The 27,723-nt window shown below is 45.9% G+C and overlaps 1 protein-coding gene across 3 annotated transcripts; it reads left to right on the top strand.

Annotated features, from left to right (window-relative positions):
* The first annotated feature begins 445 nt into the window (after nt 1-445).
* Nucleotides 446-24,771, top strand: LOC118089249 (flavin-containing monooxygenase 4). Of its 3 annotated transcripts, XM_088673622.1 has the most exons (9): nt 511-658; nt 855-934; nt 1,584-1,772; nt 5,290-5,452; nt 11,728-11,870; nt 13,387-13,586; nt 17,239-17,594; nt 19,325-19,397; nt 23,269-24,771. In XM_088673622.1, the coding sequence occupies exons 3-9, from the start codon at nt 1,647-1,649 to the stop codon at nt 23,651-23,653; spliced, it is 1,446 nt and encodes a 481-aa protein (XP_088529748.1). In that variant the 5' UTR covers nt 511-658; nt 855-934; nt 1,584-1,646; the 3' UTR covers nt 23,654-24,771. The 3 variants fall into 3 exon arrangements, with proteins under 3 accessions (XP_060132539.1, XP_060132538.1, XP_088529748.1); XM_060276556.2 differs by lacking the exon at nt 855-934 and having other exon boundaries at nt 446-658; nt 17,242-17,594; XM_060276555.2 differs by lacking the exon at nt 855-934 and having other exon boundaries at nt 446-658.
* Nucleotides 24,772-27,723: the final 2,952 nt, after the last annotated feature.

Raw genomic sequence — 27,723 nt, 5'->3', positions numbered from 1 at the left:
AGTACATTTTCTTGGAAACAGTAATAACTACAGCAAAAAGCCTCTTTTTTGTCTTCCCCTTTGGTAGGCATAGAAGATCTAGGCATAGAAATGCATACTTTGGGACATGAATGTTATTTGCTTGTGCTTATTTTAACTACCTGATATATTTTGCTGAATATTGGTTATGCTTTTGTCTCATAATTTATGGAAGTGTGTCGCTCGGTCACAGTGAGTGTGACCATTCTGTGGGAAGGTAAGAGTCAGACTGCTTGCTAGCAATGGGAAATACACAGCACTCAAACACACCAAAGTGAATAGCGCTGCTTTGTTAACCTGACTGCTAGGATTGACAAATACATACACCTAGGAACAGTTACTGGTATTGGAAAAACCAGCTCATCCAACATTCCTGTGATTTACAGGAAGCATGAGTCATGCAGTGCAAAACAGTGACCTTTGCACTTTTCTTGTATGCTGAAGAAATAACTTGTTAACTAACTTTCTCGTGTGCCGAGAACTTTCTTTCCTGACACCAGACTGGGCCATGGTGCAAAGAGTGGCAATTGTTGGAGCAGGTGTGAGTGGACTGGCCTCCATCAAATGCTGCCTGGATGAAGGGCTGGAGCCAACGTGCTTTGAGAAGAGCGATGGCATCGGAGGACTTTGGCAATTCACAGTAAGTGGCATAAACTCAATTTAAAGCTTTAAAGAAAGTGATGGCATTCTGCTACAGGAATGTATGCACGTAAGAGACAGTGGCCTTGCTTCAAAGTGGGTACAGGTGTACATCAGTAGTGTGGTAAACCTGCCGTGGAAGCAGATTTCCACATTTTGTTTTGACATTAGGCTTTTCATACTCTCCACCTGTGTAGACTGACCATGTGGGGAAACTGGACTGCATGCACAGTTCCCACCCTTCGTTCATCTGAAGGTCAGAACAGAACGTGCACAGGTAAGTTACTTTCCATGCAGCTGGGAACTCTGTAAAAGAACAGTTGTACTCGAGCAACTTCTACTGACACCTTGAGTGAACATGTGTAAATTAGGGGCAAGAACGGTTTGCATAATCCTGCTTCCTCCCCCGCACCCAAGCTTCATTCAGCTACACATTTCGAATGCATGAAAACACATGTACATTTTTTTGTTCTCCACCAGAATCAGAGGAATCCTGTTTTGTGCCTCCTTTCAGCAGACGCTGGCTTTGCAAAGTCCTAACAAGTTGGAATCTGGTGGCATCGTTGACCCACCTTATTGCCAAGGATTGCTAACAGAAAGTTATCAATGTCTTGTCAAAACTCTAACCCACAGGTGTTTGTTGTTGTTGTTGTTGTTGTTGTTGTTGTTGTTGTTGTTGTTGTTTGTTGTTGATATTAAGAGCCTAGGAAGCTGCTCTATACAAAGTGAGAACCTTTGTCTGCAGTGACTGGCAGCAGTGCTCAGGTGTCAGGGTTCTGCCCAGTGATCTTCTGTAGGCAAAGCAGATGCTCTGCCGCTATTCTATGACCCTTCTCACTTTGAAGTTAGTTGAAACCAGTGTAATTTCGCAGTGCAAATGGCTTACTTTGGCATCTTAGTTACTGTGTAACCGCTCTGTCACACAGGAAACACCTCAAAAGGGAAGAGTTGGTGTTTATAGATCGGTTCTGACCAATACCTCCAAGGAAATGACCTGCTTCAGTGATTTTCCGTTCCCAGAAGATTGCCCCAACTACCTGCGCCACTCTGCGCTCCTCGAGTACCTCCAGGCATATGCGAAGCATTTCTACCTTCTTGACTACATACGCTTCCAGGTGAGGGGGAAATTAGCAGGCAGGTATTTTGCAAGGAACAGGGCCAAAGAGTGCTCCATCCGTTCTAAGGCTCTCCTCCTGCATTGCAGGGGGTTGGACTAGATGACCTTCAAGGTCCCTTCCTTTTCTTTTTTAATTTAAAATGCTTTATTCATTTTACAAATAAAAAACAATCAACTATACAATCCACAACCAAAACAAATATAAATAATGGAAAATAAAAATATAAGCTCCACAAAAAAAAATGACAGAGAAGGAAAGGAAGAGAAAAGAAAAGAAATTAAGGAAAAAACAAACAACAAACGTTTTTTCCATTACACAAAATCATTCCTGGACTACAAACCATATTTTATATACCTATACACAAAGTTCCTGGACAGAATTTGCCTTATTTTTCTACTTTTCACGTTTTTCCTGTTCCTCTGTTGTGTCCCTTATTTGCTTTCTTTTGACTTCCCTCTAGCTCTTTGCAGTTTTTATACTTCCACTTCCTTTACTTCTTCATCTTTCAGATTCCAATCTAATAATAGTCTATATGTTTTTGATAGTGTCTTTCTATTATTTAATATTAATTATTTTTCTAGATCTGATATCTTTGTAACAAATCTGTTTTTTTAAAAATCTGATTTAAAGATTTCATTTAGGTGGTAATATTGTAGCCAATTCATCCCTGTCTGCTTGAGTTCTTCATATCTTTTAAGTTTTAATTGGTTATTTTCTTATTCTATTATTGCTTTATCAGTCGGCCAATTAGTTTCCATATTTTTCTTTTTCACTGTGATTGCCTCGACCACCAAGGGTTTTTTGGTTCTAATAGTTTTTTATTTCTTTCCCATACTGCAAAAAGCGATCTCCTTATTATATGGTTAAGGAATCCTCTATGCCTTTTGACTTTATTGTATCCTAAATAACCATGCCAGCTGAACCTGTTGTCCCAGCTTTCAATGTCTAGTATATTGTCATTTTTTAATATTATCCATTCTTTGAGCCATACTAGACACACAGCCTCGTAATATAATTTGAGGTCTGGCAGTACGAACGCTCCTCTATCTTTTACTTCCGTTAACAATTTAAACTTAATCCTCGGCTTTTTACCCTGCCAGATAAATCTTGCCAGGTTTTTCTGCCAATCTTTCAAACAAATTAAGCCATTTGTTATTGGTATTGTTTGAAAGAGGTACAACATTTTCTGCAGCACGGTCATCTTAATTGTGGATATTCTTCCCCATAAGGACAAATTTAGCCTCCTCCAAGTTTCCAATTCTGTTTTTCTTTCCTTCCATGTTTTGGTATAATTACGGTATTGTTGCATGAGTTTATATTCTTTGCCGTAATCCAAATTCCTAGATATTTTGCTTTGTTTGTTATTTTTAATCCTGTCATCTTTTCTAACTCTAGTCTTTCTTGTTCTGCCATGTTTTTCACTAATAATTTGGTTTTTATCTTTGTTCAATTTAAAACCTGATACCTGACCAAATTCATTTAATTTTTCCAATGTTTCTATTGTACTTTCTGTTGGGTTTTCTGTCGTTAATCATCAGCAAAAACCTTTAATTTGTAAGATCTCTGCCCAACCTAACTCCTTTTATTTTTGACCCCTCTCTAAATTAAGGTTACCAGATTTTTTTCAATGAATCCGCGGACACTTTAAATAAATAAATACTACACGTTTGGGACGTTGATGCTGCAGCGATGGCGGTGGCAAAGGGTCGGCCTCCACCTTGACCTCAACCGCCACATTTCCCCTTCCTCTGAGGCTTCTACCTCCTTTCTCCATGAGCCTGGGCAGCCCCTGAGTTGTTGGTTCTTCAGTGGTGGTGGTGATGGGGAAGCGGTGGTGGTGGGTCAGGCATGGAAGGCTGAGAAGGAAGGCCGAGAGTGAGCGGGGCAGAGGTGAGGCTCGGGCAACGCAATGCCTCCCTTCCCATCGGAGCAGCCCCATTCCAACTCCTACTTGCGTGCAAGCAGGAGGGGGCGGAGATCCCTCAGCTGGGAAGGGAGGCTTCACACTGCCTAACTGAGAGATCCCTGCCCCCTCCTGCTTGCACACAAGCTCTGGTAGGCAGCGTGAAGCCTCCCTTAACAGCTGGGGTCAGGGAAGGTGGAGGCAGCCCGGAAGCTGCATCTTAGAGCCCCTGCACCACCATCATATAGGGCAGTGATGGGCAACCTTTTGAGCTTGGTGTGTCAAAATTTGCCATAAAACCAAGCATATCTCGGGTGGTGTGTCACTTCGAGAAAAAAAACACCATAATTTCGCAATATTTATAGTTCAAATAACAAAAATGTATAATTGTAATATATAACTGTATTTAATAAACCAAAAGCTAATTATTTAACCAAACCAAACCAAAAAACCCTTATTTATCACAAAGTGCCCAGAGTTGTTGAGCTTTTGGGGGGGAGCTGTTTTGGAGGTTTTTTTGGGGGGTGAAAAAGTTGCTTTGTTTTTTTTGGGGGGGGGGAAAGAGAACAGAAATAAATGACGAATAATACCTTCGCTGGAACTAACACGCAGCACCGACATAGTCTGCCAAAGCGCCAGAAAATCCAGCACAGAACGGGTTAAAAAACGAACGCTGTTACACCCAATCATAGTCTGCCAAAGCTCCAGGGGAAAAAAACAGCACAGAAAGGGTTAAAAAACAATCTCTGGTTACCAGCAACAACAACAACAACAACAACAAAAGGATCCGGGTTCTAACAGCGGAGACAAGCTCTAGCGGAGACAAGCTGTAGGAGGAGCGGGAGAACAAATGGGGGGGGGGAAACCAACAACAACAGCGCGAATGGGCCGATGGGGTGTGTGCCAGCAGTGAGGGCTCTGCGTGTCACGTCTGACACGTGTGTCATAGGTTCGCCATCACTGATATAGGGACTTCCGAGCAGCTCCTGAAGCCAGCCAGACTCCAGAGCCAGCTGCTGAGACTGCCGCTGCTGTGTTAGATGAAATCCGGGGACATTCCGGGGATGGGATTTGTCTCGGGACGTCTGGTAACTCTACTCTAATTGCTTTAAATAATGTTTCCAGTATTGTAGTGAAGAGAAGCTGTGATAGCAGACATCCTTGCCTGGTGCCTTTAGAAATAATAAACATTTTGGATAACTCATTGTTTATTTATTATTTATTTTTGGTTTCTATATACAGTATCTCATTTATCCCTTCCAACTCTACAGTTCTTTTCTTGATTCTGTCCTTACATAAAACAGATTTTTTTGCACCCTATTTTCTTTTTTTAATTTTCTCATTTTTACAAAAATTATGACATAGGTACAGTTGCACATTGAAATCTAGAACTTCAAATCATTGACTGCTCTCCCCACCCTTCCTTCATATGTAATTATCTGTTAGGGATTTAATGCCGTGCAAGCTATCACAACAGCATAGTTCAAGAGGAAAACCACTTTGACCTGTGCACTTTCTAGGCACAGAACAGGCAAAAGTGTGGACAAGCCTAGCATGCATAATTTGAGTTGCTTTCTTCTTTTTTTGTTTTTTTGCTTTTGCTTTTACAAGACCACCGTATGCAGCATCAGAAAACACCCCCATTTCACAGCCACTGGTCAATGGGTGGTTGAGACGGAGACTCATGGGCAGCAGACATCAGAAATCTTTGATGGCGTAATGGTTTGCAGTGGCCAATATGCAGAGATCAATCTTCCATTGGATTCTTTCCCAGGTGTGTTTTGAATGCATTACCTGAAACAACACATAAGCTAGCACTCTCTCCTCAGAAAAAAAGAGATGTGTACTAAAATCTCAGAATATCTGGTACCTTCAGTCCAAGGAATTAACCGTACCGTGAAACTTTTCTCTTAAATCATTGATAGAAAAGTGTTACAGTGCCATGTCTGACTGGTACCAGAGGTTGGCCTGTCATCAGGCAGTGGAATTGAAGTCCATTAAGAGTGGCCGAAGGGATGCAGGTGGTGCTGTGGGTTAAACCACAGAGCCTAGGGCTTGCTGATCAGGTTAGTGGTTCGAATCCCCACGATGGGGTGAGCTCCCATTGCTCGGTCCCTGCTCCTGCCAACCTAGCAGTTCGAAAGCATGTCAAAGTGCAAGTAGATAAAGTGGGAAGGTAAACGAGAAGGTAAACGGTGTTTCCGTGTGCTGCTCTGGTTTGCCAGAAGCGGCTTTGTCATGCTGACCACATGACCCGAAAGCTGTATGCCGGCTCCCTCGGCCAGTAAAGCGAGATGAGCGCCGCAACCTCAGAGTTGTCCGCGACTGGACCTAACGGTCAGGGGTCCCTTTACCTTTAAGGGTGGCAGAACAGAAGGCACACCTGACCCACAGGGCATAATCAACAGGGAAGTTCTCCCACCATAGCTGCCAAGTTTTCCCTTTTCTCACGAGGAAGCCTATTCAGCATAATGGAAAATCCCTTAAAAAAAGGGATAACTTGGCAGCTATGTCTCCCACACAAGCCCTAATGAAATAATCACAAGCAGCTGGTAATTACAATTGCAAGGAGAAAGTTGCCATTTGAATTAAGACTGCCCTTTACATCTGAGAAGATTTGATGTTTCTGCTGGTAAATTTGAAAATGTTTCTACTGTTTCCAACAGAGGACATCTAAATATCTCTGAAAAACTCACACAAACAGGGCATGAGCTTAAAGGCCTTCCTAACTTTTTTTTAATCCCCAGCCTCTGAGATATACTGCATCTGAACATGAAGGATCCGTTTAGCTTTTATGGATGATAGCTGTTGACAGACCATGGATTATTATTTTTTAATCCTCTATAAGAGTTTGACAATCTCCTTGAGTCCTTGTCCAATCAGCCCAATAGTTGGATTCAGATGGTATCTTGCCTCGGAGTTTCCCCTTAGCTCTCTCGGCTGACAGCCTTTGTGTTATGTACTGAGCTGAATCCTAGAACAATAGGATTCAGAATCAGCGGGAGCTACCCAATCCAACTCCAGGTGGAAGTGAATCCGCAACCTGATTGGCCTGCTGGAGCAGCCAATCAGGCGGCTGGCAGAAGTGAATCTGCTACCTGATTGGCCTGTAGGAGCAGCCAATCAGGCTGCAGGCAGAAGTCAATCCACAATATAATTGGCCCACAGGTGTAGCCCTGAAGTAGCCAATCACGCAAGGCCCATTGTGTAAATAATGTATATAAGCAGATGGTTTTGGGAAAAGAGCCATTCGTCTTCTCTTCTTCTCCTTGATGAATATGAGCTGAATAAAGAGCATGAAATTCACTCTCGACTCCGAGTATATTTCACTGGCGACGAGGATGGGATCCTGCTGAGCTGACCGCCACCACGCACTGCACCGCAGCACCGCCACCTGCTGCACCGCTGCATCGCACCGTGCATCCAGGCTTCAGCTCCAGGACCCAAGGAACCCAGAATGGCAACCGACAGCAGCTTCTTGCCATTCAAACCAGCATCAGGAGACTGGGAAGGGTACGCCGCCCGTTTCAACTTCCTCCTGCAAGCGAAAGAAGTCACCAACGATGCCATGAAGAGGGCGACATTCTTCAGCGTTTGTGGAGAGGAGACGTTTGAAATCGCCCGGGCTCTCCTTGCACCTAGAGATGTCGCTACCGTCTCTTACAAAACAATAATGGAACGGCTGAAGGAGCACTTTTCACCACAGCCCTCGGTGGTAGCTTGCCGAAATGCCTTCTACGCAAAGCGGCAAGCCCCGGGGGAAACCATAACTGGGTTTGTGACCTCCCTCCGCCAAGCCGCCCGGTTATGCAACTTCTCAGAGTTGGAGAACATGCTTCGTGACCGCCTCGTCGGTGGCCTGAGGGACGAGATGTTGCAACGACGCCTCTACGCCAAAAAAGACCTCACGTTCCAGATTGCTCTGGAGGAAGCCCTGGCAACCGAAGCCGCCGAGAGGTCAACGCAAGAGGCACGACCGGCCCCGCCATCCCAACCGAGGGTCTACCACGAAGACCTCACCGACGAATCCGAATCTGACAGGGAGGAAGTACACCGAGTACAGCGGCGCACTCAAGCAGCACACACACCACAGCAGCCTCGACGAGAAGGAGGGAACTGTGCAAGCTGCGGGGAGAACCACGAGAGGAGGACCTGTCGTTTCCGCAACGCAGAGTGCAGGCAGTGCAGAAAATTGGGACACATCGCCCGGGTGTGTCGGGCTCGACTCACCCGTCGACAAGCATCAGATGACCGACCCAGGAGCCCCAGGTCACACAGCACCATGCACCAAGGCAACTCGACGGAGATCACGGACTACCAGGTATTCCAGTTGCCCCATCCCAGCACAGAGAAAATTTATATAGAGGTACAGATAGAGGGAGCCCCATGCCGCATGGAGCTGGACACGGGTTCAACTCTATCCATAATCTCGGCCCGAACATTAAGGGAACTGTGCCCTAATGGGGGTCCCAAACTAAGGCCGGCCCCATTCACCCTCCGGGACTTCCAGAAACGTAAGGTCCCTACAATGGGGGTGGGGACCTTCAGGGTGCAATATCGAGGGCGAAAGCAACAATTGGACTTGCTGGTAGTTAAGGGCCCCTACGTTAGCTTACTGGGACTGGCATGGTTTGGACCTCTGGGGCTAGCCGTTACTGGGGTGAACCGCACTAGCTTACAAGTGGACGTGGACGCCATATGCAAAGAGTTTCCAGGGGTTTTCGATGGGGCATTGGGACGATATACAGGACCCCCCATTGCCCTACAGCTAGACCCCGCTGTACGACCCATCAGGCACAAGGCCCGCCGGGTCCCGTTCGCCCTGAAACCCCGCATAGACGAGGAATTGGACCGGCTCGTGGAGCAAGGAGTGCTGGAGCCGGTGCCCAACGCCCCCTGGGAAACTCCAATTGTCACACCCGTCAAGCCTAACGGTTCGGTCCGCATCTGTGCAGACTACAAATGCACCATAAACAAGGCTCTCACGGCCCATGCATACCCAGTGCCAGTGGTCAGCCATGTCCTCGCCACCCTGGCTGGGTCAAAAATCTTTGGCAAACTGGACTTGGCCCAAGCGTATCAACAGTTGCCTGTGGACGAAGCCACAGCAGAGGCTCAGACGATTGTGACGCACAGAGGGGCATTCAGAGTAAAGCGGCTGCAATTTGGCGTTAGCGTGGCACCAGGCATATTCCAGAATCTAATGGACTCTCTCCTTAAAGGGATTCCTGGCGTCACCCCCTTCTTCGATGATGTACTGATCGCCGGGCCCACACCAGAGGAATTTGAGGACCGCCTCCGCTCCGTCCTGCACCGTTTCCAGACGGCGGGCCTCAAGGTGAAGCGGGAAAAGTGTTTACTGGGAGTGCCGCAGGTGGACTTTCTGGGATTTAAGGTGGACGCAGAAGGGGTCCATCCAACCGGTGACAAGGTACGGGCCATTTGTGAGGCCCCAGCGCCCAAGAGCAAGCCCGAACTTCAGTCATTCTTGGGACTATTGAACTTTTACCATGCCTTCCTTCCCCATAAGGCAGCGGTAGCGGAGCCCCTACACAGACTCCTAGATAAAAGGGCCCCTTGGGTGTGGGGCCAGCGACAAAGGGCCGCATTCCAGGCAGTCAAGGACTTGCTCGTCTCAAACTCGGTCTTGGCACACTTCGACGAGAGGCTGCCAGTGGTGCTGGCATGCGACGCCTCTCCCTATGGCATCGGTGCTGTCCTGGGACACCAACTCCCGGATGGAAGAGAGGTGCCGGTGGCATACTTCTCCCAGACGCTTGCTGCAGCCGAACGAAACTACTCACAGATTGACAAGGAGGGTCTGGCAATCGTGAAGGGCGTAACAAAATTCCATGATTTCTTGTACGGGCGGCCCTTTACCATAGTGACTGACCACAAGCCGTTGCTTGGCCTGTTTGCCCCCGAGAAGTAGACCCCCCAAGTGTTGTCTCCACGTGTCCTCAGGTGGTCAATTTTCCTTGCCGGCTACCAGTATGCACTAATCCACCGCCCTGGGAAGGCGATGGGCCACGCAGATGCCCTCAGCAGGCTACCACTACCAGAAACAGGCCCCGACCCAGCGCCTGCGCAAGAGGTTATGACCCTGGAGCTGCTTCCCGACCGACCCATTCAGGCACAAGAAGTTGCGCACCATTCCACAAAAGATAGGGTCATCTCCCGGGTCCTGGACTGGGTGTGGCGAGGATGGCCCAGCAGCAGCCCCGGGCCAGAATTCGCTGGCTACACAAACCGCAAACATGAACTGTCGGCCCACAAGGGGTGCCTGTTATGGGGAAGCAGGGTTGTTGTTCCCCAGCCCCTCCGCAAAAGGGTCCTCACAGCCCTACACGAGACACACCCAGGGGTAGTGAGGATGAAGGCCCTTGCCAGGAGTTATGTGTGGTGGCCGGGGATTGACAGAGAGATAGAGGCCTGGGTCCAACACTGCCAGACCTGCCAAGAATCCCGCCCGGATCCCCCAAGGGCCCCAGTCCAGCCCTGGGAGTCCGCCCGACATCCATGGTCACGCTTGCACGTGGACTTCGCTGGCCCCTTCCAGGGAAAAACATTCTTCATAGTGGTGGATTCCTACACCAAATGGCTGGAGGTCGCACTGGTACCGTCCACTTCTACGGCGGCAGCCATCCGGGTACTACGTAAGCTGTTTGCAACCCACGGGCTCCCTGACACCCTCGTCTCGGACAATGGAACCGCATTCACGTCAGAGGAGTTCCAGACCTTCACAGCGCAGAACGCCATCCGCCACATCCGCTCAGCACCATTCCACCCTGCCACCAATGGCCAAGCGGAGCGCATGGTGCGGACCACCAAGGACAGCCTCCGCCGCATAACACAAGGGGACTGGGAATACCGCCTTGCCGCATTTCTTCTAGCACAGCACAGCACCCCAAGCACAACGACGGGCCGGAGCCCAGCTGAACTACTCATGGGCCGGCGCCTTGCAACTAGACTGGACCGACTTCACCCCGACAGAGCTCAGGATGAGGTAGTGGTGGGGAAAGGCAGGAACCCCCGGACATTTGTGGCCCAGGACCCAGTGTATGCAAAGAATTTTGGGGCAGGCCCAGCATGGGTACCCGCCACAGTCACCAAGGTGACCGGTCCCGTGTCGTACGAGGTACTAACAGAAGGGGGGCAATGTTGGCGCCGCCACTGCGACCAGCTACGGCGACGATTCCCAGGAGGAACCCGGGAGGAGAGCGGGACAGAGGGGTCCCAAGGGGACAGCAGGGCAGTGAGGCCTGTAGAGCGAGAGGGGTGGGCAGGGGAAGCAGAAGCAGTAGGCACAGAGGGGCGCCCCGAGGCTGGAAGGACACCGGAACCAGAGTCACAACCTAGTGGTTCAGTGGCGCCAGACCAGACAGCCCCGGCACAGCCAGCAGCCTCGGAACACGAGCCAGAACCAGAACCCCTGACCAAGGAACACCCCAGGCCACAACGCACACGGAGGCGGCCAGCAGACCTTGGGGACTACGAATGCAACTTCCCGGGCAGGACTGGAACTTAGAGGGGAGGGGTGTTATGTACTGAGCTGAATCCTAGAACAATAGGATTCAGAATCAGCGGGAGCTACCCAATCCAACTCCAGGTGGAAGTGAATCCGCAACCTGATTGGCCTGCTGGAGCAGCCAATCAGGCGGCTGGCAGAAGTGAATCTGCTACCTGATTGGCCTGTAGGAGCAGCCAATCAGGCTGCAGGCAGAAGTCAATCCACAATATAATTGGCCCACAGGTGTAGCCCTGAAGTAGCCAATCACGCAAGGCCCATTGTGTAAATAATGTATATAAGCAGATGGTTTTGGGAAAAGAGCCATTCGTCTTCTCTTCTTCTCCTTGATGAATATGAGCTGAATAAAGAGCATGAAATTCACTCTCGACTCCGAGTATATTTCACTTTGATACATGGATATCATAAGAAACCTGTATACATCCGGCACTGTGCTGAGCAGCAGCTAAGAGACCTATTATCCAGTGGGAAATCCCTTGTGAAATAAGGGTATTAAAGCATTTCCTCTTTTTTTCCCTCAGGGATTGAAAACTTCAAAGGTCGCTACTTACATAGCTGGGAATACAGAGATCAAAAAGGGTTTGAAGGGCAAAACGTCCTTGTAGTTGGTGCTGGCAACACTGGAGGGGACCTTGCGACTGAGATCAGCCGCACGGCTGCAAAGGTACCACCATCCTTTATGGAGAAATAAGTGCTGAGGTTATTTCAGTCTTGAGTGGGAGATACAATCACATCATCACCCTGGAGCAATAATAATAGAAGAATAACATATTGATAGAGTGCTTTCAAGTTTAGCCCTTACAACAGCCTTTTAAAGTGGTTTTTAATTATTTCTACCAGTAATTTTGTTGCCTTAGTGTTTTTGTAAACTGCTTTGAGGGTGGTGGTGGTTTTTACAATCAAGTGCTGTAGAAATTTTATGGGGTCGGGAACTAACTAACAGCCTTGTAAGGTAGATCATTATTATTATTCCCATGTTACAAATGGGATTTGGTGTGTTGAGGTTGAAAGAAGCAGCTTGCTTAAGTGGGTTCATGGTAAAGGCAAGATTTAAACTTAGGACTCCTTGATTCATGACGGTTCCCATCTCTTAGCCACCGTGCTTCACAGCCAACCATGGTGTGCAAGCTACAGTTCCCAGGATCCTTTGTGGGGAGCCATGTGATTTTATTGTAGGGTGCAAATGTTGGCTGGAGGTCACCAGGTTGGGGGAGGCTGATCTAAATGATCCTCAAGGCAGATTATTATTATTATTATTATTATTGAATTTATATACTGCCCTATACCCGAAGGTATCAGGGCGGTTCACATAAAAATATATCAGTATATAAAATAAAAATAAAAAGAATAACCCAATAATACCTCCTGCAAAAGAGCCACATTTTAAAAGGGTATGGGATGTTGATCAGCTTTTACAGCAGAGGATGCAATTCATACTAAACTCTGGAAGGGTCTTGGTGGTGGGACATGATCTTCCGCACTCTGGTACTGCTTCCACCACTGACCTTAAGTATCATGTCAGGAAACACCAGATGTGATGCTTCTCCACACAGAGGCCAGATGGAACGTGCTCTTGGCTTGATTTTTATTGGTGGGGTAGCTAAGAGGAGAAAGGTGGCCTTCGAGCCTCTCCCCAGCTCTCTGGTGCTTCTTCCACTTTGAGGGGTCTGTAGAGAGTCCATTTGTTGCATTCCCTAGTCTGCACCCCATTCCACTTTTAGTTCTGCGATGCTTCCCCAATGTTGCTGCATTATTGCCCTCTAGGGGGGCATTTGCATTTCAACATTTGTGGTATAAAAAGTTGAAGGATTTCAGCAGGAAATTACAGGACATCATGCACTGATTGGAAATGTGGTGTCCGCCCTGAAACTTCTTCAGGAACAAACAGTATTGAAAGCAGGATCAGATATAACTGCCCCAATACTATTATGAGCACAAATACTCATGAATGCACAATGCAAAGGACATATGGAATGGCTCTTGGTATGATCTTGGTCTGCTACCTCATCAGCTCATTGCTATTTCCTGAGGAGTTACTTTTGCTATTAAGATAATGATATTGTGTGAGCAATATCAAAAGGAGCTGGCCAACCTTTGGTCCTTGGCCTCGTTGCCACTCCATCAGACCAGTTCTCACATGCTCTCAAATCATCTGCTTCTTCACTTTGAATCCTCTTCAGGTCTTCCTCAGCACCAGAAGTGGAGCCTGGGTGCTAAGTCGTGTTTCAGAAGCTGGCTGGCCCGTTGACATGGCCTGGACAACTCACTTTAATGGGTTAATTGAAAAGCTGCTTCCAGAAGGCACCATAAACAAGCTAAGGGCAAAGAAGTTCAATCAATGGTTTAACCATGAGAACTATGGCTTGATCCCTGTTAAAAGGTAATCTTCCGAATTAAGAATGTGCAAACAAGAATGGCCTGCTTACAGAGACTGAAGTTTCTGAGACTAGCATTCTTAAGTAGTAATTAACCTCAATGGGTGGACAGTATCTAGGGGGGGGGGTTCATTTCCCAATGCTTTTTGAGCAAATTTCTCTTCTTCAGCATCACTAGCTACAGTTGTCAAGGCACATACATATTGTCAAGGAGCTCACTTCTTGTTTCTATGAGCTACTTCTACAAAGAAGATCATTTTGCTGAAAGCTCACTGTAACTGGAACAGTGCACAGTAACTAGGTATCTACCAGTTACAGGTAGGTAGCCGTGTTGGTCTGACGTAGTCGAAACAAAATAAAAAAAATTCCTTCCAGTAGCACCTTAGAGACCAACTAAGTTTGTCATATGGGACCTAGGTGGCGCTGTGGGTTAAACCACAGAGTCTAGGGCTTGCTGATCAGGTCAGCGGTTTGAATCCCTGCAATGGGGTGAGCTCCTGTTGCTCGGTCCCTGCTCCTGCCCACCTAGCAGTTCGAAAGCACATCAAAGTGCAAGTAGATAAATAGGTACTGCTCTGGCGGGAAGGTAAACAGCGTTTCCGTGCGCTGCTCTGGTTCGCCAGAAGCAGCTTTGTCATGCTGGCCACATGACCCGGAAGCTGTCTGCGGACAAATGCCAGCTCCCTCGGCCTATAGAGCAAGATGAGCGCTGCAACCCCAGCGCTGCAACTTTTTTCCAAAGAGGGCCAGATTTGATGAAGTGAAGGGTCATGAGGGCCAACCAAATTTGTTGACCTTTTTTTAGGATTGAAGTTATTGAGGTGTTTTTTAAGGATTTTACCCCAGAAAATAAACTTCCACAGGGGCCGGATTAAACCGACCGGTGGGCCCCCAAAATGGACTTTGGACATGTCTGCCCTAGAGTGTGATTCTTGTCATACGAAGCTTTGCTGAACTTTCGTCTCTAAAGCATTGAAGCATATAGACTGAGCATTAGAACCAGTGCGAAAGGAGAACCAGTGGCTTCTTGTAAGGCGTGACAAAGGTATGCAGAGGTCCATGTTCTCACGAAGGTACCAAAGAGTGCTTACCAGTCCCTTATTTCCAGCAAGTATCATTCCAAGGAAAGTCCAACAGTGAGTTGAAGAGGTAGAATGTAAAGTGCTTCACAAGCAACATTTAACAAAAAGTGTCAGGCAGTTTTACTATGAAAATATTTATGGTAACTGGGGAAGGTGGTGGTCTGGCAGCACCTGCCTCTACTGAACAATCAAATCCCAAATAAGGATACCTGCTGTAGTGGACGACCCTTGCTCCGAAAGGCGTGGCTAAAATTAAAGGGTCCAGGACCTTAGAGGAGGAAGAAAGGTTGTTTTCTGCTGCTCCAGAGCAATGGATTCAAACTACAAGAAAGAAGATTCCACCTCAACATTAGGAAGAACTTCCTGACAGTAAGAGCTGTTCGGCAGTGGAATTTGCTACCAAGGAGTGTGGTGGAGTCTCCTTCTTTGGAGGTCTTTAAGCAGAGGCTTGACAGGCATATGTCCAGAATGCTTTGATGGTCTTTCCTGCTTGGCAGGGGGTTGGACTGGGTGGCCCTTGTGGTCTCTTCCAACTCTATGATTCTATGATTCTTAGACCAGAACAAATTTCATAAAATCATACACACACTTTACAGAAACAAAACTATACAAGAGAGAAAAACTTCAAATAATTACACAGATAAAAATGGCTCAGAAGGTAAGAAAACAAGAAACACTATCTTATACAGCTAATTAACATAAACGCTTACACTTAAATCTCAGTAGGCTGAGCAATGGAACAAGATGCTGTCAAAAGCCCAAATAGACGCTGACCTCAGCTTGGCTGGCTGCCAAGAGCTCCCACCATTTCAGGGAGTTTTATGGGAATTTATCGACCATGGGCATTCACCTCTTCCACCCAATTGCCTGGCGGCTTCATCATATACCTTGAGGCGGCGGCAGGTGAAAACATTAATCTATAATAATAATAACAACAATAACAATAGTTTATAGTTATGCCCAAATTAAAATAACTGCCAACCCCAACTAAACATTTAACCAACCCCAACCCAAACAGAGGACCCAAAATTAAAACCATTTGAAATATTTTAAAACATTTTAGCCAAATGGCTCCTACCCAAGTTGTTCCAGCAATGTCCCTCTGGCTTCCCAGGAGCCAAAGGTGACAAAGAGGGTTTAGGACAGGCATCCCCAAACTGCGGCCCTCCAGATGTTTTGGCCTACAACTCCCATGATCCCTAGCTAACAGGACCAGTGGTTGGGGAAGATGGGAATTGTAGTCCAAAACATCTGGAGGGCCGGAGTTTGGGGATGCCTGCTCTTTGAGCTGTTCAGGGTAAGTGTGGCCCCGCCCTCCAGGCCAGGTGGAAATGGACCTTGCAGTAGGGAGCAGGTCTTTCTTCCCCACTCATGGCAGCAGCAATGTCCCTCTGGCTTGCCATAACCAGGCTTTGAGCTGATTAGATAATGTGTTGGGGGGGGTATTGGTTTATTTTGTTTTATTACATATTTTGTGTTCTCATTTTGTATTTTTATGCTGTGAGCCGCCCTGATATCTTCAGATAAAGGGCGATATGCAACTCTAACAAAGAAATAAATAAATTCCATGCATCCGCTCCTTCTTCCTCAGAGATCAGACCCTCCAAGTGTCCCTATTTCCCAGAGATGTCCCTGATTTAGAGAAGCCATCCTGGTTTCTGATTGGATCCCAGAATGTCACACTTTTCCTTAGGATGTCCCTATTTTCTTTGGAGCAGTGGTCCCCAACAGGTGGTCCGCGGACCCCCAGGGGTCCGCGAGCTATGCCAGAGGGGTCCGCAAGATGCTATTAGAATAAAAAATATATTAAATATATTTCGTATGATAACAGATTTTTTGTTTTGGCCGCTTCCTGCATGAGCAGAGTCTAGCGCAAAACTAGAATTAGATAGAGGCAGTAGTTCTGCTGTATGCCGTTAGGTGGCGCTTTACAAACTCTACTGTTTTGCAAAGAGGCAGCGCGCGCATTCTACTAACGCTCACCTCCCCAAGGTGCTTTGCGCGCGTCGCCTTCATTTGTGCGCTACTGCGCAGGTACCCTTTCTTCTCCATTCCACTCCCTCCTCCCTGGCGCGCGCTGCCTCTTTGCAAAACAGTAGAGTTTGTAAACAAAGCGTTGTTTTTCGCGGAAGCTACAGTTCGCATAGTTAAAAATGGACCGTTGGTTAAAAAGTGGTTCGTTAAAACGACAAAGGCCTACAGATGAAGAAGAACTGTAAAAAATGTATAAATATAAAATATAAAAAGACTCTTAATTTGGCTCTCACTTTTTAATTTCAGGATTAGGAATTAATGGGGGTCCTTGTCACAATAGCGGCTCGATGAGGGGTCCTCGAGAAAATTTTGTTGGGAACCCCTGCTTTGGAGAAATGTTGGAGGGTATGTGAGATTCAACTTGTAAAGGTCAGGGTTAGGGAGGAAACCAGAAGAATTCTTGTACACACCAACAACATATTTAACAGGCATGCCTATCATCTCTCAGTGGTGTAGTAGGAATTGACCTTGGTAAAGAGGGATACGTAGCTGGTAGTCACATATGGACTAATGGTGTTTCTTTCCACTTTCCTCTATTTAGCAGTTCATGGACATCTTTAATTTTGAACGATGAGCTGCCTAGCTGTATCCTCTGTGGAGCTGTGATGGTAAAGCCAAATGTGAAGAGGTTTACAGACACCTCTGCCATCTTTGAAGATGAAACAGTAGAAGAGAATATAGACACAGTCATCTTTGCAACTGGCTACTCTGCCACATTTCCCTTTCTGGAAGAGTCTCTCCGTGATGCCTGCAGGAGCAGCACATCTCTGTATAAGCAGATCTTTCCTCCTCACCTAGAAAAGCCCACATTGGCTTTTGTTGGCTTTGTAGCAGTAACTGGAGCCATTCTGCCAGCAGTGGAACTTCAGGCACGTTGGATCACAAGGGTATTTAATGGTATGAATGAATAATTTTATTGTCAGTTTCCAGTTTACACCAAGGGGAAGCACAACAACATTTAATGAAACAGCAATTGTAACAAGGTAGGAAGGAGAGGAAATAGTTGGCACTCCTCCTACCCTGTGACCTGTTGATGCTAACATCAGATCATGCACCACTCCTGCTTTGCATAAGGATGGGGTAAACATATGATTAATTTGGGTAATTTGGCCTTTAAATAGTTTCATGTGTGCCAGATTAAAAACTAAAAAACACACAAGAGCCCTGCTGGGTTGAACCAAGGAGAGCCAGTGTGGTGTAGTGGTTAAGAGCAGTGGACTCATAATCTGGTGAACCGGGTTCGCGTCTCCACTCCTCCACATGCAGCTGCTGGGTGACCTTGGGCTAGTCACACTTAGAATCATAGAATCATAGAGTTGGAAAAGACCACAAGGGCCATCCAGTCCAACCCCCTGCCAAGCAGGAAACACCATAAAAGCTTTCCTGGCAGATGACTGTCAAGCCTCCGCTTAAAGACCTCCAAAGAAGGAGACTCCACCACATTCCTTGGCAGCAAATTCCACTGTCGAACAGCTCTTACTGTCAGGAAGTTCTTCCTAATGTTTAGGTGGAATCTTCTTTCTTGTAGCTTGAATCCATTGATCCGTGTCCACTTCTCTGGAGTAGCAGAAAACAACCTTTCACCCTCTTATATATGACATCCTTTTATATATTTGAACATGGCTATCATATCACCCCTTAACCTTCTCTTCTCCAGGCTAAACATACCTAGCTCCCTAAGCCGTTCCTCATAAGGCATCGTTTCCAGGCCTTTGACCATTTTGGTTGCCCTCTTCTGGACACGTTCCAGCTTGTCAGTATCCTTCTTGAACTGTGGTGCCCAGAACTGGACACAGTACTCCAGGTGAGGTCTGACCAGAACAGTGGTACTATTACTTCTCTTGATCTAGATGCTATACTCCTATTGATGCAGCCCAGAATTGCATTGGCTTTTTTAGCTGCTGCATCACACTGCTGACTCATGTCAAGGTTGTGGTCTACCAAGACTCCTAGATCCTTTTCACATGTGCTGCTCTCAAGCCAGGTGTCACCCATCCTGTATTTGTGCCTTTCATTTTTTTTTTGCCCAAGTGTAGTACTTTACATTTCTCCCTGTTAAAATTCATCTTGTTTGCTTTGGCCCAGTTCTCTAATCTGTTAAGGTCATTCTAAAGTGTGATCCTGTCCTCTGGGGCATTAGCCACCCCTCCCAATTTGGTGTCATCTGTAAACTTGCTCAGGATGCCCTCAAGCCCATCATCCAAGTCATTGATAAAGATGTTGAATAAGACTGGGCCCAAGACAGAACCCTGTGGCACCCCACTAGTCACTTCTCTCCAGGATGAAGAGGAGTCATTGATGAGCACCCTTTGGGTTCGGTCAGTCAGCCAGTTACAAATCCACTGAATGACAGCATTGTCTAGCCCGCATTTTACTATCTTCTTTCCAACAATACTGTATCATGGGGCACCTTGTCAAAGGCCTTGCTGAAATCAAGATAGGCTACATCCACAGCGTTCCCTTCATCTACCAAGCTTGTGACTCTGTCAAAAAATGAGATCAGATTAGTCTGACATGACCTATTTTTCAGAAACCCATGCTGACTTGAATCAAAGCAGCAAGTGTACTTTCCTTTTATTGGCTGAAATACAAAAGTTCATATTTGCCATTTTCTTTCTCATACTCAGGGTCAAGTGAGCTCCCTCCAATGAGCAGAATGATCAATGAAGTTGCTAAAAGGAAGAACACACTTCTTAAAAAGTATGAAATGCTATATATTATTGTGCATGTTGTATTACTGTAATCATTCAGGGCTTATCCACACTTACCTTTTGCTGTGCTTTTCCTACACAAAGCTCCATGCCTTAAGGCTCTGTGTGCAAGCGTTTTCCTCCCCCCCCCATGAAAACCAGCTCTTTAAAGCTGAATCGGGGCAAACATCAATTTGGGTTTTCCATGGGTTGCTGTTTGCTCTGATTGAGCTTTAAAGAGCAGGTTTTTGCAGGCCTGGAAAGAGTGGAGGAAAGGCAAGTGGACCACAAAGGTGGTCATCCCCTTGGACTTTTAAAATTATAGAGTCTCCAAATTAACTTTGCTTTATTCCATTGGCCTCTTGCCAAATGTCCTGCATATATCCACTTCAAGGCCTTTTCCACTACATCCATAACTTTTGATTTTTGTTGTATCCAATTACTAATTTTTCTACCTTTTAATGATATTCCTAAAATTGCACGTTCCATGGCCTGCTGTGTTGTTCTTAAGCTGTTCATGTTTCTCTATGTCATAGTCCATTTTTTGGATCCATAACACATCAGAGGCAATATGCACATAATGAACACTTTAACTTGCAAATCCAACCAAATCTAAGAATGGCACACCTTAAAACAATGACTTGATTTTGGGAGTGGAGAGAGACTGGTTTGTTTCCCAATCAACTTTAACTGCACCACCTGAATTTGCTGATATGTCTGTGAATAAAAAAACAGAACTGAGATTTTATGGCAGAAAAGAAGAAAAAGCTTTGCTCATGCTTTTGGGAGGTTCAGAGATGACTTCAAAGAGTAGTGAAGGATATCAGGCACCTCCCTCCCCAGATATTTGCTGCTACCCCATTTACCCATTTTCAGAAACAACATGCTAAGGTCCCATACAACATGGATTAAATTTTTAGAAACCTTCAGGTGATTAAAGAGACCTCTTTCACTTCGTCCCTTTTGCTGCTCCTGCTCTGATTGGCTGCTCTCTAGAAGTTTTTCATCCATGAAAATAGTGCCATCATGTGGTTAAAGAAGAGTTTCCACCACACTTGAATTCCCAGTCTTTGTCCAGCCACTGAGCAGAAAATACATGGTCATCATTATCATCCTTGTGCCTGATTTGGCCATAAGGAGCAGTAATGTTTTTATGAGGAGCAAGATGAGAAAAACGAGCAGATTGTACAACTGGTCTCCCTTTCCCTTTCCCTTTTTGATTCCTTGATGCTAAAATGTTGTGGGTGAGAAATGGGGGAAAGGCAGCATTATCAATAAGATAAACTGGGGATTCCATTCCAAGAAACAGATGACCAGACTTCTCACCTGAACCCAGATGCTGAACCTAATGCAGTGAGTGAACTTCATTTGGCATCAAACAGGAAGAAGTTCATTTGCTGTTCAGACATATATCAGAAAGGCATTCAAGCTGCACCCTCACAAACTGGGCCACTGGGACAGTCTGGGCAGCCCTGTATACTTCTGAGCAATATTCTGAGTATTTGCTGCTTTGTTAATAAGGAATGACCTGGGACTCAGCTGTTTATGGAAGACAATCTTACTCGGCTATGAGTGATCGCCAGAGAAGAAGAAGACATTAGTAAAGATACAGTGATTTGAAGATGCTATAAACATACAACACGAGATGGCACCAGAGAGCAGAAAATTGTAAAACACGGTTTTCCATAGAGATTTCTTTCTTTTGTTATAATGACCTAATTTCTGACTTACTTATAGCGTTTCCCCCCTCTGTGTCTAGATCCACCCCTGGTTTTCTTATCATAGGGGTTTACTACTACCACTACTACTACTACTACTAATAATAATAATTTCATTTCGATACCACTTTATATTTTAAGGAAAAAAATCTCAAAGCAGTTTACAACACATTAAAGCATCAAATAAAACAATCCAGAATGAAACAAATTCAAGCTTCAAGGGAAATCTTTCAGATCCTTCTCCAAGTGACGTTTCCTTTCCCCATATTTATACCTTCTTAATTTATGTAGCTGCCTCATAGCAGAAGCAGGGAGGCAGTGTGCTGTAGTGGTTAGAGTGTTGCACTAGGACTTGAGAGGCCATGAAGCTTACTGGGTGAGCAGCTGGAATACTGCAGAACCAATAGAGGGAGGTAAAAAAAAGCTTCATCAAAAGCAAGCCAGGGGCTTCAGCATTGCCCCTCCTCTAATGGGCTTTACTTACCCCATTGAATTAGAAACGAATTCAATAAATTGGTGGACCATTGTTTTCACCCTTTTTTTATTCTATGCTAGCAGCAGCATACAGTGGTGCCTCGCTTAACGGATGCCCTGCTTAACAAAATTTCTGCTTAACGAAAGGTTTTTTCTAGCGGAGGTTGCCTCGCTAGACGAATGCGTTTTACGAAAAATTCATCTAGCGCAGTGTTTCTCAACCTTTTTTGGGCCAAGGCACACTTGTTCCATGAAAAAAATAACGAGGCACACCACCATTAAAAAAGTTAAAATTTTTAACTCTGTGCCGCCCTATATTGACTATATAATTATGACTGTAAGAAACACTTGCCAATTGCTGTGTTGGTTGCAATCTCCTGTAATAAGGCTTCACAGGCCGCTGATTTCTCTGCCAGCACAATCCTTTGCTCAGCAAGTTTCAGGTTGAGCTCATCCAGCCAGCTTCTTTAAGTTTGTCTAAATTTTAGTTTAGTTTGTCTAAATTTTGCCACGACGTGCGGCGACGAGAAGGGCGATTTGCATTGTCACGTGACCCGGCCGGCTTCCTTTCTGGCGGGTCAGTGTTGTTTATTGGCGGCCGCCAGGCACGTGACAATGCAAATCGCCCTTCTCGTCGCCGCACGTCGCGGCACACCAGCCAGCGTCTCGCGGCACACTAGTGTGCCGCGGAACAGCGGTTGAGAAACGCTGGTCTAGCGAATCGCGGTTTCCCATAGGAATGCATTGAAATTCAATTAATGTGTTCCTATGGGCAAAAAAATTTCAAAAAAATTTCAATGCATTCCTATGGGATTCGCTAGACGAATTTTTCGTTATAAGAAAAGACCTGTGGAACGAATTAAATTCGTCTAGTGAGGCACCACTGTATTTGATTAGCTCCATCGCATCCCAGCATGATTACATTTAGCAGTGGTCTCTGATTGACTAGGATAACTAGAGAAGAAATGATAAGGAAAGAGAGATACCAGTCACTGAAGCAACAGCATCGGCTGGAAAAAACAGCCCTCTAAAATTGCTATTTTTGAGATAAAGGTCAAATTGGGAAATACTTGGCATAATGCTAGGCTGTTGAAATTTGTTGGTGAGCACCTAGGTTCAAATCATTTCCTCAGCCATCAAGGCAATGGGCAAGTTGCTCCTCTCAGCCTAACTACTAGAAAAAATGACAAGTAAAGTTCTCCGGCATGTTGCCCTCACCTCCAGCACCCCATAACACTGGGCCCTGCTTCCTCTGCCCCTAACATTCCTGGGTTTGTCTAAAAGGGGCTTCTAACCACATTTGCCTTTGTGCAATCAGAAACTTCACATAACAACAACAACAACAACAACAACAACAACAACAACAACAACAACAACAACAACAGCAACAACATTATCGGAGTTCCCAGTCTTGAGGAGGCTTCAAACGGCCTCCAGCCTCTACACTAAACAAGCAAGCGTCGGAGGAGAGAAGAGGGCCTGCCTGGTGCGCAGGATACAAGGGGGTGGAGCTGGTCCATGCACACACCCAGCCCCCCCCCCCCCCGTGTATCTTGAAGGCTCCTGTGATCAGACGGAATAGTACTACAGTCACCTGGGGGGGGGCAGGGGCGGGGGCTACAAAACAGGTGAATTGTGCTTACTGGGCCTTAGAAGTTTGACATTCTTCCAATTTCTTTTCCACTTTAGGGGTATTCTTTCCAGCAAGAAAGACAAAACCAAGACGAGTTTCGTCTCCTACATGGATGAAATTGCTGCTTGCTTGGGCGTGAAGCCCAATGTGCCATTGCTTTTCCTATCAGACCCCAAACTAGCCTGGATGGTTTTATTTGGCCCCTGCACTTCTTATCAGTACCGCCTGACTGGACCTGGAAAGTGGGGGGAAGCCAGAGGTGCAATCCTGACCCAGTGGGACCGAGTTCTCAAGCCCCTGAAGACACGGGTCATAGAAGACTCTCCCCAACCTGCTACAGTTTCCCACTGGCTTAAAGCCCTTGCCCTGCCCACATTTCTGGGGGCCACCTGGATCATTCTTAAATACCTACCTCCTGCGTGGCTACCAAGAACAAAGTGATGGAGTGTATTAAATTTGTTTCACGTTTAGTGGTTTAAGTTCACAATGCCTCGTCACACCAGTTTTGAAAAATGAATCATGACCCATGTACAGCGAGTGAGGCTGTTCTTGTATTTTGTGGGTGCCGTAGGCTTGGGGAAATGATATTATAAACTTAGCATGTAGTTTGACTGGATAAATGTGAAGTCTTTATTTTCCAATTATTGTTTAGTTGTGAGGGTGATCTCTGTGTTGTAACAGTGTAGTCCGAGAATGGTTTACTGCCATGGTTCCCAATGTGGGGCCCACACAGGATCATAGCTGGGGGGGGGGGTGAGGTGAGGCCCCGCCAGGGGCGCAGGAGATTGTTTTTTTTTTTTTGCAAAATAGGCTAAAAATATGTACATAAATATAAATATTGATTATTGCCTCATAAGAAATGGTTTTAAATAGAGGGTGAATTGAATGGGGGGGGGTTGCTGGAGAGGCAGAAAGAAGAGCTAATTTGTCCATGGCTAGGGGGCATAATCTGGACGGTTCTGCCAGGGGTGCAAGATCACCTAGCTACGGCTCTGGGCATACGCCCCACAGGGGGGCAATTTGATTTTTATGGGGGGCAATTTGAGAGTGAGTTATTAACAGTGAGTGGTCTTTTAGGCTGCCTCCACGCGAATAGGAGTTCACTTTTTGAATGATAAGAATTATATGTCACCCGGGGGGGGGGGGAAGCATCAGGATTTTAGAGATGCTTTGGTGGGGCATGTCCAAAAAAGGGTTGGGAACCACTGGTTTACTGGGAAATGAGTTTCACTGTATTCAGTGAGTAAGTGGGGCTTTTGAATTGCATATTTCATATAGGCCATGTGGCACAGCAATATTGTTGACTTATGAGGAAACAAATTTGGTGAGAGCAGCAGTTTATCTGACACGCCATATAGCTTTGATCTTCTGCAACCTTCTCCTCAGGTCAGATAGATCAAGGGATGCTAGTGTGGAATCTTTTCTTCCTTTGCCTTCAATTCTTTCAAACAGTGGCAGATTTTAGCTATAACAAATGCATATGTATGTATATGTCACTTCATAGTTATTGTTTAGAATGCTCCAATCTAGCTTCATTTGAGAATAAATATCTGCAGGCACGAACTGTAGTATAATCAGCCCTTTGCAGTATATTCCTCTACAAGTACACACTTTCAATATGTGTATGGCTGTGTATACGCACGTCATGCGGAACCCGGAAGTAACCTGGAAATGTCATAAAGCCAGCACTGAAGAAACATCACTAAAAGGGGTGGGGGTGGGGCAGGGCAGGAGTGGAATGGGGGGGGGTTGCGGACTTTTTCAATGGGTTTCGATTATATGTGATTTCACCGTGTGCGGTGCCTCAGAACATGACCCCCACTTAAATGGGGGGCTGCTTGTAAATTACAAATGAGATCACAGAATCACAGGCATTTGTTTTCTGTTTTTTTAATAATAATTTTTATTAGTTTTCAATTAGAATCCAATAATAGCCTCATCATAACAATACCAATTTATAATACAATTATCAATACCAATTGTTCAAATACCAAATTATATAATTTAAATAAGGTGGCCCCCCCACCTGCTAGAATTGATGGCTTGATTACTTGCTTTATTTCTGCATTCCAAAATCTTATTAATTTCCATTGCATTCTAGTCAAAATATTAATCCCTTGTACAACAACTGCAATATTAAAAACTTCTATTTGTGTTGACACATTAAATGATTTATAAAACTACAAGTGAGGCACTCAGGCTATAGCCTGGTTCTTCCAGTGTGTGGCAATTATTCTGTCTGTGGTGTTTCTTCCTGTAAAATATTATGCCTATCTTTCCCCCGGTTGTTGCTGTTATCAAATGAAGTCTTCTCTCAAGTTCAAACCTTAAAGTTGGTTTTGTTCCACAGTTTAGGATCTCATCTCTTCTAGCTCACGCCTGTGCTTTAGTCCAGTTAGGTATGCTCTAATTAACAGGAGAACCTCTGCTTCTTAATGTTGGAGGGTTTTTGGCAGGCAAAGTGCTTTTGCACTCAGCAGGGGCGTAGCCAGGATCAAAACTAGGGGGGGGGCAAGCCATGGTCGTTCAGGGGCGAGGCCAAGGCATGGGAGGGGAGGGGCCACAAAGTGGGAATGTGGACGGGGCTACAGGGCCAGCGGGCCTGAGGACATCGTGGCGGCAGCGGCAGCGGCCACCTTGTGCTTCTGGGGCTGGCAGCGTTGGCGGCTACCCTGCTTGGCTGGAGAGGACGGGAGGGTCGGGCAGGCGAGAGGGGGTGGCAGGGCGGGCGAGGGCAAGGCAAGGCACGGCCGCAGCCACGACGGCTCCAAGGCGTTGCTGCATATCAGCATAATATTTCAACCATGTTGTGGGTTCAAACCCCACCTTAGGAAAAAATTCTTGCATTGCAGGGGGTTGGACTAGATGACCCTTGTGGTCCCTTCCGACTACAATTCTATGATTCTATTGATATATTACCATAGCATATGCATCATTCTGCTTTCTTGAATTGTCCTACTCCTAGGCATAGCAACCAACTCCTAGAGGCCTAGGTGCCTCCCCCCCCCCCCAATTACTGGTAAATACCATATTTGAAAGAGTCATCCCCCCATGTTGATGGGCTTTCTATGTGGGGCTTATCTGCCCCCCCCGTATTTTATTAAGGATGGAAGAGGGAGGGAAGGAAGGAAGAAATAGAGAGAGGGATAACTCATATTTGTGGGTGCCTCTGGGTGACGCTGTGATGCTGGAACTCTGCAGCAAGAGGAAGATACCGGTACGCCTGTACAGGAGCCTTGTAAGCAGCTTTCTCTCTGCTTGATTTACAGCAGGCACGTCCAACAGGTAGATTGTGATCTACCAGTAGATCACTGGATGTCTGTGGTAGATCACTGGTAGGTCACTGGCACCCCTAAAAAAAGCTCACCCAAAATTTTCCTCCTCCCTAAAAAAAGTTGAACTATGACCTGAAGCCCTAAACAAAAATGGGCCTCCCTCCCTCCTAAAAGAAGCTCAACAAGTTTGACCTAAACCCCCCAAAACAGGGCTTCCCTTCCTTAAAAAAACTCAACAGCTTTGACCTGAACCCCCCAAAAGGGGGTAGATCACTCCCAGTTTTAAACTCTGTGAGTAGATCAGAGTCTCTTGGGAGGTGGCCACCCCTGATTTACAGTATACAGATGCAGGAGGAGGGGCAGACTGGAACACCACTGCTTTTTATAAACACCACTGTGTCTGTCAAAGCTACAGCCCCCCCCTTTCTTATTCACTTCCTTTTAGCCTTGCAGAGCCACCTTAGTCAAATTGAATAATCTGCACCCTCATTAAATCGTCAATAGAACTCTTAATGCGATTCCTGAATGCTCATTAACAACTCCCACTGAAGAACAATAGGGTGAAGTGGTCAGCTATTGAATATTGCCTGGGGATATCTGCTCCATTGTCTTAACTGCTTAACTACTGGTAGCCACTTTGCTTTATTTATTTGATGTGTTTTTGTTACAGCTGTGTGTCCCCCCCCCCAGCAAGCAGAGACTTAGCTGCTCTTGCTAAAGCAAAGTCCTTTCCACTTCAGTTTTTGGAGTTATGGTCTGTAAAATACATTAATTTTTTGCTTCTAGGGGGAGCAGTTGCCCCCTCCTGCCCCCCCTGCCTACTCCCATGACCAGTAGTGGTCTTAATTCTTGTAGTGAGATGGCTGGCAAGATCCACCTTTACTTGTATCGATGTATCAGTATACAATGTTCTGATAAGAAATAATAGACGGCGATCTATATTTGTCTTCCCCAATTTCTGCCACAATGCGTGTCTCGGAATCGTATCAAAAGCCGATTTTAGATCAATAAAAGCAACATACAGTTTTTGCTTCAAATTATGGATGTATTTGCATAGCAGAAAGTTCATCACAAAGCACTGGTCCAATGTGGATTTCCCTCTTTGGAAACCTGCCTGGGCTTCAGATATCACCTTATTTGTATCTGCCCATTCTTCCAGTCTCCCAAGGAGGAGTCTGGCATATAATTTAGAGGCTACATCTAGCAAACTAATAGGTCTATAATTAGCGGGAATTT

This window comes from Zootoca vivipara, chromosome 7 (assembly GCF_965207765.1).
Source record: "Zootoca vivipara chromosome 7, rZooViv2.hap1.1, whole genome shotgun sequence".
Lineage (NCBI taxonomy): Eukaryota > Metazoa > Chordata > Lepidosauria > Squamata > Lacertidae > Zootoca > Zootoca vivipara.
Note: the sequence above shows the minus strand (reverse complement) of the source record. Positions and strands in the feature narration are given on the sequence as shown.

Coding starts and splice junctions, on each gene's coding strand:
- LOC118089249 (XM_060276555.2), top strand. CDS start 527: ATGGTGCAAAGAGTGGCAATTGTTGGAGCAGGTGTGAGTGGACTGGCC. Junction 5,453..11,727: donor TCCATTGGATTCTTTCCCAG/GTGTGTTTTGAA, acceptor TTTTTCCCTCAG/GGATTGAAAACTTCAAAGGT. Junction 11,871..13,386: donor TCAGCCGCACGGCTGCAAAG/GTACCACCATCC, acceptor AATCCTCTTCAG/GTCTTCCTCAGCACCAGAAG.